Raw genomic sequence first — 14,301 nt, 5'->3', positions numbered from 1 at the left:
AAATAAATTTTTAATGAAAGATTGCAAAAAAAATTGTAATGAAGTAAAGTTTCAGTCTTAATTAATTATTGGTGTATCAATCTAATAAATTAAAAAAATTCCCTTATTTTTGTTCTGATTGTTTTGTTTACTTTTAATGTTTTAACATATTTTCCTTCAGTTAATTTATATCATTCTATCATTTATTTTATTAGAAAATTTTTTTTGAGACAGGGTCTCACTTTGTCTCCCAGGCTGGAGTGCAGTGGTGTGATCATGGCTTCCTGTGGCTTTGAACACCTGGGCTCAAGTCATCCTTCCACCTCAGCCTCCTGAGTAGCTGGGACTACAAGCACAGCCACCATGCTTGGCTAATTAAAAAATATTTTTTCTTTTGTAGAGATGGGGTTTTGCTATGTTGCCCAGGCTGGTCTCTAACTCCTGGCCTCAAATGATCCTCCCCCCTTGGCCTCCCACTTTGGCCTCCCAAAGTGCTGGGATTATAGGCTAGTTTATTTTTAATATTCTAATATGTCATATATATGCAGAGACTACTATTTCAATATAGTCTACCACCAGCAAAGGAATTACCTGGGATTAGAGTATCAGTAAATTGGTTGTTTGCCTGGCTAATATTTATTATTTTTACCATGATTTCTTTAAGCCTTTGCTTTCTCTGGATTCTTTACAGTCTCCTTTTCTATTTTTTGACTGCAGTAGTTATCTCAAGAGAAATGTCAACATAAGAAGAAGGTCCCTGCTATCAGAGTGTGAACAGAATGACGTGTGCACGCAATAAGCCTCAGATCAGAAATCAAGAAGGGAGAGGTCAACCCTGGGGTAGCAAATCCTGCCTTATGTTTGTACTGTCATAGTCATTGCTGTACATTAGAATCACCTAGAGAGCTATCAAATCCCCCTGCTCCTTGATCATTCTCCAGAACAATTAAATCAATTACCTGGGCTGCCTGGGGATTTCCAGTGTATAACCCAGCATAAAGAGGGCTTAAATGCTCAGAGTTCCCACTGGGATTCCATGCCCCAGCTGAACAAGGAGGATGATTTGATTCCATATCTTTGTAGAGTCATGATAGGGGTAGGAGGTGATGTTTTGGAAGCTTGGAAAAGATGCCCTGCTTCAGGCCCAGAGAGATGTGGGAACCTATAGACAGAGGACTCATCGAAACTTGCTACCACTACATCCCTGTAGCATAACCCAAAGAAGCCTGGGTAGAGTGGGGAGTAGGGCTTTGTGAAGAGTGTGGGGTGCATTTTAGAGAGATCAGTCTCATGCAGGCTTTTATGAGGGCAAGGGAAAAATGAATGGTTTGTTGGGGCTTGAAGAAAAGGCTTTTCTATCTTTCATCTTGAGAAGTGCAAGTTCTCGTGTGGTTGCTTTGTGTTTTTGCTTTTGTTTTCCACACAGTTGGTCTAGGCAGTTCTAAATGCAGTTAATTTACTTCACAACTTGAGCAAGAATCTTCTTCACAGAATATAATTCTGTTGATTCAATTTCTACAAAAAAGAGTATGGGATCCTGCCACAATCTACAGAGCTACAGGGAAGGTGGATGTGGGTAGGAAGAGAAGAGACACAGATTGAGTAGTAGGAGAAAACCAGCTGCAAAATGGCAAGGAAGCAGCGCCATGGACACAGTTTTGAAAAGTGGTAATAAAATGGGCAATTATGAGCATGGCAAAGATAATTTTGAATGCAAGAGTAGTGAAAAAAAGTCAATTCCTGAAATATGTATCTCTAAACCCCCAGTGGGATCTGCATTTGCATTTCCACTTCTTGCAGAATTGAAAGGAAAACCGAATTACTAGTATAGAGCAAAGCTGATTTGCTGTATGGCATAGTCAGGAACTGAGACATCCCATTAATAGATAATTTCACTCAACTGAATTCTGCATCAACCAGCTCGTGCAGATCTGGCTGTATGAATATTACTGATGATAACTGGTTGAGGCTATTTTGCTCTATTTAGCAAACTCTTGGTCTTCCAATTCCGCTTCAGCATTAAAAAGTTAATCTTATTGTGTTCTTTTCATCATCAAAGCCCACTCAGCCATAGGCACGAAGAAAGAGCTGTAGAGGATAAACAGATTAAAGGGCCTAGATTTGGAAGGAAAAATTCAGTGAAAGATTTGTTATGAGAATTTTAATTTTTACCAGAGTAAGACTGCTGAATCTAATTTGTCTATGAGCCTTATTTACATGCCTCTTGAGAACAATGTTTGTGCTGTTTTTGTTCTTTGTTTTCTTGAGATCAAGCTGAGACCCTGCTATGATCACTCAGCCTGTGGAAGGTTCATGAGTATTTGCTGGCCTATCTGCAGAAAGGTCTATGTGATTCCATCACCTGTGTCGAATAAAAAGCAACAGTTCTCTGGCAAATAAGGGTCCTTATTTCTGAGCATGTTGATCAGACACTGGCTTTATTCTATTAAGACCGTTATAGAAATATACTGACCTTCATTGTTCCAACTGCACAAACCAGAAAATGTTACAAGGTAGATTTTTCCTCTACCTTTTCTTTCCCTTCCATACATCAACTAAAACGTGCTGAGAAACCACATACGCAACACTCACACTTGTAAGCATTGAAAAAAATCAACATCCCTTCAACTCTTCCTCTTTTTCTCTTCTATTCAAACAGCATAGCTTTTCCTCTCCTACCTAATTCAATTTGTATATTAATTATATTGTTTTCCTCTCAGTAGTATCTTGCCACTATACTATAAATAAAGCAGTCTTCAAAAGCAATGCTATGCTATTTATTTGTTCCCACTTAAGAAAACAAATTTGTATTTATTGTGAGGCTCCAATGTACCTATATAGAGTGTTTGAAGCATATTTCTTTCTTGGTCCACCTTATCTTGTCATTTATTATAGTTGGGGTTAAACACTTTTTCTTCAAAAGAAGACTTGCTATTATAATTTTTAAAACACGCACTAGAGTTATTGATTACTCCACAATGACATATGCTCAAAACACGTACAGGTATGCTCATTTCAAGCTAATCTTTGGATAATGGAGCTCCTAAAAAACTATTATCTCCCAGGGCTAAAGAACGGAAAAGAAAGCCAAGGTGTGAGGCACAGAACATGATAATCCTTCTTTGTCTTTTTATATATACATTTGTGAATCATATGCTATTTTGAGAATAATTGCCACTTGATTATGTCCCCTCTTGGCTTAAGGGTCAATATTTTTAATGATAATAGCTGGGGTTTATTAATCAATTAATATATGCTAGGCAATATACTAAAAGATTTATATGGACATTTTATTCTTAAAATGACCTGTTATTATTTTAGAAGAAATTAAATGGTGCTATGGTTTGAAGATTTATCCCCTTCAAAATTCATGTTGAAATGTAATTGCCAGCCTGGGCACAGTGGCTCATGACTGTAATTCCAGCACTTTGGGAGGCCAAGTCAGTAGATCACTTGAGCTCAGGAGTTTGAGACCAGTCTGAGAAAAATGGTGAAACCCCATCTCTTAAAAACAACAACAAAAAAAACAAAAACAAAAATTAGCTGGGCATGGTGGCATATGCCTGTGGTCCCAACTACTCAGGAGGCTGAGATGCGAGTATTGCTTGAGCCTGGGAGGTGGGGGTTACAGTGAGCTGAGATCGCACCACTGCACTACCACCTGGGCAACAGAGCAAGACCCTGTCTCAAAATATCAAAAAATGTATTTGCCTTTGTGATAGTATTGGGAGGTGAGAACTCTAAGAGGTAGTTAGTCATGAGGGCACCACCTCATGAATGAACTAGTGTCATTATGATAGGAGGGAGAGTGAGTTCCCCCTTCTTGTTCTTGCTCCTTCAGACCCTCTCACTTTCTGCCACATTATGACATAGCAAGAAGGTCCTTAACAAGATGCCAGCACCTTGACATTGGACTGTTCATCCTCCAGGAATGAAAGCTGACAAATTTCTTTTTTATAACAAATTAACCAGTCTCTGGTATTCTGTCATAGCAGCACAAAGTGGATTAAAATAGATGGGTCACTCAGGGGATTATAACCCAGTCTCTCTGACTCTAGAGCCAGCAGCCCCAATTACTACTCCAGATTGCCTCATTTTGAGTGCTGGTACTTTAAGTTATAAGAGTCACTTTAAAATAGTGCTCATAATTAAAAGACAATACAAGATGCATTCTTGGTCACAACCTTTTATGTTGATAGAGATCTAGGTTAGGTTGGTGCTGTTAATAGCAATCTATGACCTTGAAGAATTACGTACGTGGCAGGGAGCTATAGGCAGGTTTAAAGCACTTAGATGAGAAATGCTTTGCAATGTGGACATTTAGCTGATAAAAATATATTTAGTTTGCTGGAAAATAATTATAGGTCACCTTTAAAGAGCCTAAAACACACAGTAGTCAGATTATATCTGTCACAAGCTGTCAAAAATGTTTTTTATTGACCTAACATTGTCTAGAGATTGTTCCAAATCCGCATAATCTTACAGAATCCTAGCATTTACATTTTAATTTTTGCAATAGCAGATATATGAGGAAAGATATATACTGTCACTCAGCGCATCAGAGTTAGTGGCAGGGCAAAGGTCAGGAATGCTTTTTCTTCTTGATACAGATTCAGTGCAGCAATTTCACATGAAAGCAAATACCTCAGCACTGGATTGCACTGATTACTTCCAAAATTTTTGGAGCTCCATCTGCTCTTTCCTACTTATGCTACTTAGGAAAAAAAAAGCACCTTGAGGAAAGAAGAAGCTTCTGGGGCTTCACAAAATAATCCACAAAGAGCTCCTCAGTACTGCATAAATATGGAGGAAAGAAAAGGAAAAAGAAATTCACTTAAGAAGATGAAAGTCAAATCCTAAGTGTGAGAATGTGGCCACAAAGAAAGTCCTAGACTGCTAATAGGTACAATGTTTCTTTCTGGAAGGATGAGAATGTTTTAAAATTAGATTGTGGTGACCCTGCACAACTCTGTAAATATTCTAAACAATCATTGATCTGTATTCATAAAATGGGTGAAAGTTATGGTATGCAAATTATATCTTAACACAGCTGATAAATAAGGAAAAAGAAAAAAAAAAGGAGAAGATAGTCCTAAAAATAACCACACAGAAACCATAGAGTGGGCAAGTGAAAATTAACTCAGGAGAGAGGCAATGGCAATTTTACATCAATAGCAAATGTATTCTAATATCTGTTCCAGCATATCTAGAGATACTCTTTTAAAGTTGAGTAGATAGATTATTTAGAATGTTTTTCCCAAATGGAGACTGTTACAGTGAGTGGATAAAAAGACACCCCTCTCAAGTTGTCCTTTTCATTCTAGCATTGAGGGCCTACTGATTTTCACTAGCATAAAACACTGAGAACTCAATCCTAAAACAAAAACAGGAGATATGCTGAGTGATTTATAATCCCTTAAAGAGGGTTGGTTTTAATTTATATCTACTGGAAGCATTAATGGTTGTTTTGAAAAACAAAATCGAAATGGGTAATGTTAAAAATGGCTAGTATTAACTGCAAAGGCAACCTAATAAAGGTTCCCCAACCTATTCTTTGAAGAAGCTCAACCCTTCCCACCACCTAACTCTCTCCTTCAGAGACCCAGAGTGGCTCCTTTTCCTAATTTTCATAGGCATACTCTGCAGGCTAGCAGGAATATGGCTAACTGTTTAACAGGCAGAACTATAAAAGCATGGCAAGTCTAGAATACATACATGGGACATCATCCTAAGTTTAAAATGTCTGGCATAAATAAATGTTCTTATATTGTGCACCCCTTTTTTCTATTTCAGAATTGCCCTTCCATTAGATGTAAAACAGTCTAATCCATTAGCAAAAGAAGGGATCTTTAATCTCAGAGATAGATTAATTATCAAAATTTGTTTAGGCCAATTGCTGATCTCCCAGACAAACTGTTACCAAATAGTCAGCTAATTACCCTGAAACATCTGACTTCAATACATTAGGAAGCAAACAGACAGATTGGACTTTATTATTATACCTTATTAAGTTATTACTAATTGTGGCATTAAATATTGTCAGAAATCCAGAACAAATGTTCTTTCTTTTAACTCTAATTAAACTTGATTTCCAAATTAATATTAATTACTATATGTCAAAAAATTAAATATTTTTTGGCCAGGGGCAAATAGCAGGGAAATAAATCTCAAGGACTTTCAACAGCAAAGAGATTGAAAACACTATCAGAATTGACAACATCTTAGGTAAAGACAGAATTAACCACCTGTGTTTACCAGCAAACATCTTGTCCAAAATCCCTGCTGATAAAAGAAGTGATTTTTAGAATGCACTTAGATAGCATTAAAAGTTTGACTATCTAAGACATAGTTTTTCTACATTTTCCCTGCTATAGCCAAATTTGACATTTATCTCAATTTTCCAATAAGGATTACAAATTAAGGCCATTTAAAATAAGACACAAATGACTTTTTCCTTTTTTTTTTTTTTTTTTTGAGACGGAGTTTCGCTCTTGTTGCCCAGGCTGGAGTGCAATGGCGCCATCTCGGCTCACCGCAATCTTCACCTCCCGGGCTCAAGCTATTCTGCCTCAGCCTCCCAGTAGCTGGGATTACAGGCATACGCCACCACGCCTGGCTAATTTTATATTTTTAGTAGAGATGGGGTTTCTCCATGTTGGTCAAGCTGGTCTCGGATTCAGGTGATCTGCCCACCTCGGCCTCCCAAACTGCTGGGATTACAGGCATGAGCCACCGCACCTGGCCACAAATGACTTTTTCTTTTACTTTCCTACAGACTCCTGCATACAGTCTTCATTCAACAAATGGTGTTTACTAGTTTATTCTTACCTGTGTTTCTTTTATATTGTATTTATATTGCCTTGCATTATGGCTTAGCTTATTCATTCCTCATGGAATTATTGGATATTATTAACATTATTAAAAGTAGATAATGAAACTGAAGTTTAGAGAAGTCACTACAGCTCCAGATTCATGCAAATATTCAGAATTCTAGGGCATGATTTTTATTACTTTCATACACATTAGCAGAGCAGGGACTACATATATTATAATAATAAACTACATTTGCAAGGAGCGTATAGTAGATATATATTTTTGTTTGATTTTGTTTTTACCCAGCATATATTCTTCATTGAAAACCATATGCTGAGAACTTCCATTTAGGGAAACAAGGTACAGAAGTCTAAGCCAATCAGCATCCTCTTGCTACAGCAATTAGATATGTAAGGAGCATGTATATTCCATTCAGAGCCAACAAGATGCTATAAGCCTTTTTCTTGGGACTTCTGGGAAAATGATTCTTACTTTCTCTGCACTCCTTTTGCTACAACCTGGGGGACACTTGGATGAGAATGGGGCCAACCCAGTGGAAGTGATTCTGAGAGGTTAAGAAGAAATCTGATAAAGGTGATACTTTGTTTACTGTTTGAACAAATGTTTGTGTGGAGCTTACAATGGACCAGGCAATGTGTTAAGCACTTCACAAATACTAAATCATTTATTCTTCTAAACAAACCCATGGGGTGGATACTGTCATACTACTGACTTTATAATTAGGGAAACTGAGAGACAAAGATGTTAAGAGACTTGTCTAATGTCAAACAGTTAATAAATAAAGGAGCAGGAATTTGAACCCAAATGACCTAGCTCCAATATCTGTGATCTTAGCCACTTTGCTAGGACCATACTTTAAGCCCCTACATCAATGGTAAGGTGATACATATTTGACAGTGTTATTGAAAGAAGGAAAAAAAAAGAAAGGAAGGAAGGAAGGATTTGTTGCATTTGCCAATTTTCCTGGTGTAAATATTCTCACTATGGCTGATTTCAAGCTGTTAGCAAGATGGTGTCTGGTTTCCAAAACTCCCCAAAATTTAATAACTGGAGAGCTGATACAAGCCAGCTCTGGTACTCCACTGGAGCTTACATCAAATCTCCCTTCCACAAGACTATTTTTTGTAAACCTGTAATATTTCTTTTGGTTTAGGCCATTTTTGGGGGGTTTTCTGTCTTTTGCAGTATTAAAGAGTCTTAACCAATATCAAGTTTCACAGATATGGAAATATTTTCACATAAATTGCTCTTTGTCACATTAAACCTCCATAGTAACCTAATGAGATAGGCAAATCACTCAACAGTTTTTCCATCCTACTCATCAGAAACTGAAGATTGAGGGGGTTATGAATTTGGTCTGTGCAGTACTGGTTACATAGTATGCCAGACCCAGTGTAAAATGAAAACGTAGAGTCCCTTGTTCAAAAGTTGTTGAGAATTTTAAAATGGAGACAGAAGAGTGTTAAACAAAGTGCCTGGAGTACAGGACCCTGTGCAACTGCACAGGTCACACATCCATGAAGGTGGCCCTGGGTCTGTGTAACCCTGAAAAGTAGCAGAGGTGGTGTGTATATCCAGATCCACAAGCCCCATAGTCCATAGTCCCCACTGCTTCCCTTCAAAGTGAAGGATCTATAAATTCATTACTGATATTTCGATGTAGAATTTGTTATTTAAACTATTAATGATAGTAATATTTTGTATTGTTGACCAGTTTAAACACACACATCTACACTCAAAGACTCCTACATTGCAACAGTTATGTATTAGATCACAAGTATCTTAATCTTAATTTCTTATTTATATTAAGTTTCCTTTAGGTAATATTAAAAAGAAATCTTGCCATAAATTTATTGAGCCACCTATATTGTACATTTTTAACTTTGCAACCAGAGCCAGAAAAAGGAAACAAATAATCTTTCACATATGAGATTTTTAATCATTCTACCTGATATGCCGCCTCATCCCCTGCCACACATAGCACGCAATTGCTTCATTTAAAAAAATTTAGGCAACTCTATATGTCCCGGAGATTAAAAAAAAATACATCCACTTCATTTCTCACTACAAAATTTAAGAAATACCTCAGTTGCCTCCTTCCTCATGGAAAACATGGGCCTAAGTACACCTGTTTACAGTGTAATCACTATTAACATTTTTCAGTCTGATGAGTTTTATTACTAAGATTCTCACATTCAAAAATCACTAAATCTCATGACAGTATTTTGTGATATATAATAATGAAATAATGAAATCAATGAAATGGGAAAAAAATTTATATAAGATAACATTTGGAGGTCATATTATGTGGTTTTATGTAACATCTGGGCTCTACTATTCAATGTTTGAGGATTTTAAAGAAAACGGAAAACTCCCCACCACAATAAACAGCTGAATAATGCTTCCAACTTAATCTATGCAAACAACCAGCAGCTAGTTTATTATGAATTATAACCTAGAAGCAGAGGCTCAGTATAAACATTGCTCTCAACAGTTCAATTTACCTGTTGTCTAACCCAGACTATTTAATTTTCATTTATGTCTGAAACATTAGAAGATGAGAGGTAGAATATTCCAGCACAGTCTCTAGAAATTTGGCAAAAATGCTTCAAGTAAGTAAATAAATACATATATATGCTTTAAAGATGATTTTCTAGAACATTTCAAAGCTACAGTGTTTGTTAATGAGTAATGAAAATAAATGTATCACTAAAGAAAGGAGATTTCTACATTGGCACCAAAATGAGAGCATTTCAACCACGCCTGATTTACCCATCACCTGTAGTAGTATTACCTGCTCAGATCTGTTCTGATGTTGATATTGGTATTGAGCAAAGGTATTACGGGAAGAAGTAATTTCGTCCTCAAATTGTTTCTTCACCTTGGCCAAACCACCAGGCACTGTGCACATTTCTGATTCTTCCATCATCTAGGATGATTTAAGAAAAAGGAAAATTCAGCTTTACAGCTGTGCAGGATGGGATTCTGAAGCTATTTTAAAAATAGTTGACATTTATTGATAGACAGTATCTTAAAAAGATATTCACATACACCATTATTTCAGTATGTCTTTAACAAAAACCTTAATAAATATATTCTCTCTGGGTTGTTTTCTCATTTATCAGTCTTTTGATATAAAGTCAGAAGAATTTTCAAAGTATTGAGGTAATTCTTCTAATCTCAGATAAATTTTGATGTCTGCAGATAAGACCTATTAGATTGCACGGTATTTCTCCTGTAATATACAGACTAGTGGGTATAAAATAATGGACTCAATTTTAACCCTCAATAAAGTTGTCATTAAAATCCCAAACATCTATATAGGGAACATGTTATTAAGAATAATTTTAAAATCATTTTTACTCCAAAAATTTAAAATTATTAAGGATGAACAAAATAGCCTCAGAATATTCCTTATGTAAAAATATTAATATGAATAATGAGACTACTTATGTGATTTTGTATGTATTAAATGACAGAATATGTCATTCTGTGAGATATGGACACCTATTACCCACGTTTTAAAATAAGGAAATTGAGACTTAGAGAAGTAAGACAGTTATTACGTTCTCACAGCTAGAACAGAAGTGCTGGCACTGGAATTTCAATCTACATCTGTCTGTCTTCATTACTGTCCTCAAAGAACAGGCAGAAAACCAGCAGCTACACTACTCCAGGATTAGCACACCCCAGGCATCAGCTCTGAGCACTGGCATGTCAGAATCAGGGGGCTTTAACATTAGAAGGGTTCTAATCTATCACTGTCATTTCACAAATGAGAAAACTAATTTCGATAGGTATCATTGGAAGCAATTTGAAAAGCACCTGAGTAGTCCTGTGAGACCTATGTCCCTTTGGGAAGTGCAGAAGTAGCTCAGGCGCATTGGTTTTGATGATTCAGCACACTCCAGAGCCCAGCAGGCACTCAAGCCCAGATGGGATAACTCTCAAGCAAACAGGCCCCATGCCAGCCTTCCCTCCTCCAGGAAGATTCTAGGTCTGCTTGCAACTGGAAGACTTGGCAACACTTCAAATCAGAGCAGGTCTCCTGAGGTCTGACCCAGTCCTGACATAACCCTTAAAGCCTTAAGACCTCGAAAGTAACTGGGGACCCAGGAGCTGAGAGGTTTCTATACCATGGACTGGGGACTTTGGGGGTCCTGGATCTTTAACCAAATAAGTAGTCTTTCAAATAGATATTAAAAATGTAGTGCCTATCTTGGGGTTTGGGTTTCCCATACTCCAGAATATTATAGACTAATATTAGGATTATCTAAATTACTAGCAAATACTCAAGTTGTTGCTCTACTAAGTTAATAACGTTTCCTCATTTATGTGGACTATCAAATATTTCAGAATATGTGTGGTGGCCCTTTGAGAAGAGATGATTGTGCTCTTCTATGAACTAGGTATATATTGTATCAAATTCTGCAACAAACTTTAAATGCAAATCTTAATCAATTACTTCTAGTTGATGTATGTTAAGGTCAGAAAAATGTACAGCACCCCTTTTGAAATTTAAGATACAGTGAAAAAGGGGAAGGATGAATTAAGGCCACAATATTTATTTTATCCCTTCTGCCATTTAATTTATATAAGTGTCTTTCCTGGATAAATTATATATAGATAATCTATAAGTATTAAATTATAGACATTAAGGTAATTATTAAGAAGAACCTTGCTGTTTCAAACAACTATTCTGATGTCCCAATCATGTGCAAATTAATCTGGCAAGCCTTAGTATTATGCTTATGACCGGATGCTCTCCTGGTAAATGCATTTTCACAAAAAGATCAATTCTTATACTGGACAGGTTGCCTCTCATCTATAAAATGGATTAAAAAACGGATATACCAGCCTGGTGTGGTGTCTCATGCCTGTAATCCTAGCACTTTGGGAGGTCAAGGTGGGTGGATCACAAGGTCAGGAGTTCGAGACCAGCCTGGCCAACATGGGGAAACCCCGTCTCTACTAAAAAAATACAAAAATTAGCCGGGCATGGTGGCGCATGCCTGTAATTCCAGCTATTTGGGAGGCTGAGGCAGGAGATTTGCCTGAACTGAGGAGGCAGAGGTTGCAGTGAGCCGAGATTGTGCCACTGCACTCCAGCCTGAGCAGCAGAGCAAGACTCCGTCTCAAAAAAACAAAACAAAACAGATATACCCATTACTTTCCTGCGCTTTAGAAACAGACTACATTACACATGCAAAAATTCATACAGTTGATTTTTTTTTTTTTTTTGAGATGGAGTCTCACTCAGCCGTCCAGGCTGGAGTGCAGCAGCACGATCTCGGCTCACTGCAACCACTATTTCCTGGGTTCAAGTGATTCTCCCGTCTCAGCCTCCTGAGTAGCTGGGATTACTGGCACCCGCCATCATGCTTGGCTATCTTCCTTCCTTCCTTCCTTCCTTCCTTCCTTCCTTCCTCCCTCCCTCCCTCTCTTTCTCTCTCTCTCTTTCCTTCCTTCCTTCCTTCCTTCCTCCCTCCCTCCCTCTCTTTCTCTCTCTCTTTCCTTCCTTCCTTCCTTCCTTCCTTCCTTCCTTCCTTCCTTCCTTCCTTCCTTCCTCCCTCCCTCTCTCTCTCTCTCTTTCCTTCCTTCCTTCTTTCTCTTTCTTTCCTTCTTTCTCTTTCTCTTTCCTTCCTTCCTTCCTTCTTTCTTTCTTTCTTTCTTTCTTTCTTTCTTTCTTTCTTTCTTTCTTTCTTTCTTTCTTTTTCTTTCTTTCTTTCTTTCTTTCTGTTTTGTATTTTAGTAGACATGGGGTTTCATCATGTTGGCCAGACTGGTCTTGAACTGCTGACCTCAGGTGATCCACCCACCTCAGCCTCCCAAAGTGCTAGGATTACAGGCATGAGCCACCGGGGATTATTTTTAATAGTAGTACTAATACCATTCCTGCTACCCCTGGTACTATCATTATGCTACTGCAGCTGCTCATTCACCCAAGTGAGACAAATCTTCTGAAATATGGTTCAGTGGTGGTGCTAAGGTTTCCTTGTTCCACTCGCGGGTAGATGAAAGTTTACACATGTGAGATGGCAGGACCTTCCCAAGAAGCAGTCTGTGGTCATAACCGGGAGTAATGCTTCCTTGTTCAGGTGGGGACCGTTCCTGTGACTTTACCTTATATAGTGTCATGCTCTAAATATCCCAGCTAATGAATGTTGTTATCATTGACCCCATAACTGAAATTGCTTTGTGTTGAAACTTTTTATGTTTATTATTATTCTGTGTTTCTTATTATTTGGCTCAGCAATAAGGTTTGGAATCTAATGGGTGTGCTGATAATAATATGCTAATTTGAACACCTAGCAGTTACATCTAGGTAAATATATTACACAGTCCTCAAGTTCTTTTTACAAAAAAACTGTTCTTGGTTTATAGGGCATAACAGAAATAACATAATTTTGGGAGTTGGGCAGACAGTGCTTCTAATTCCAGCCCTGACAATTAAAACCTTGGGCTACAGCTCTTGAACTTGGTTTTCTTTCTTATAAACTGGGCATAGAAATATTTTTCTCACAGATTTATTGTGAGTATTAAAAAAGGTAAAGGGAATAAAATTGCACAGACTTGAAAATGAATCTGGCATTTTAATTCATTGCTCAACAAGTGTTACTTCTCCCTCTCTTTTAGGGGGCTTCTATAGACCACCACTGTTTCATGGGTATAACTTTCATTTAGATACAACCAAATGCCGTCTGATTGAGTCTAAGACAAGGAAAATATATTGTCTTTACATGTGTAAATATGATTGAGATATAGTAGATTCAGTTTGGGTCTGATTCTGTGACTTCCAGATTTTGCACTTAAAATTTTGGGTTAATTGTGGAGATACAGATTTAGTCACAGGCAGTTTCCATGATTTTTTTGGTATGTGTGTGTGTGTGTGTGTGTGTGTGTGTGCAGTGGGGGGGGGGGGGGTGGCTTGAACAAGCATTTCATGCACATGATTAAATAAACAATTATTTTGCTTTGCTTTAGATATTTACCAGGATTCTGCTGAGATAATATATGTGCTCTTCTTTCTCACAATATTTGCTTAGGGCCAAACCATATACTATAATATGTATTTTGGGGGCCAAAAATACTTTCTCATTTAGGGAAGAGGAAGAAGTTGAATTCAGTTAGAAGAGCACAAGAGTCAAGAGACTAGGAATCTAGCTTGGCCTCCTCACTACCTAATTTTATAATCTATAAGTAACTTTCTCTTGCTTTTCTTGTCTATAAAATTTGCAGGGAAGAGAAGATTACTAAATTCTTTATATGTAGACATTTTGAGATTAGCCCTAAAGTTTTTGATTTTGTATTAAATAATGGGATCATTTAGTTTCCCTATGTGTCCAATGTAAACATTCCCTTTTTAAATACATTATAAATATATATCATGCCTTGATACCACTTTTTTAATGTGTATTCTCTTAGTACCTGGCAAGATCAATCTTCCTAAATCAAATATTGTTTACTAAATAACCAGTCTTTAGGCGT

General features: G+C 37.3%; 1 protein-coding gene across 2 annotated transcripts in view; it reads right to left on the bottom strand.

Annotated features, from left to right (window-relative positions):
* Positions 1 to 14,301, bottom strand: part of XIRP2 (xin actin binding repeat containing 2) — a 349,635-nt gene that overhangs the window by 31,938 nt on the left and 303,396 nt on the right. For both annotated transcript variants that reach the window (XM_055380256.1, XM_055380257.2), the window contains exon 4: positions 9,608 to 9,742. In XM_055380256.1, the coding sequence (XP_055236231.1) occupies positions 9,608 to 9,742 (135 nt within the window). The remainder of the gene's footprint in view (positions 1 to 9,607; positions 9,743 to 14,301) is intronic.

Source organism: Gorilla gorilla, chromosome 11, assembly GCF_029281585.2.
Source record: "Gorilla gorilla gorilla isolate KB3781 chromosome 11, NHGRI_mGorGor1-v2.1_pri, whole genome shotgun sequence".
Lineage (NCBI taxonomy): Eukaryota > Metazoa > Chordata > Mammalia > Primates > Hominidae > Gorilla > Gorilla gorilla.
This window is presented reverse-complemented; position numbering and strand designations above follow the sequence as displayed.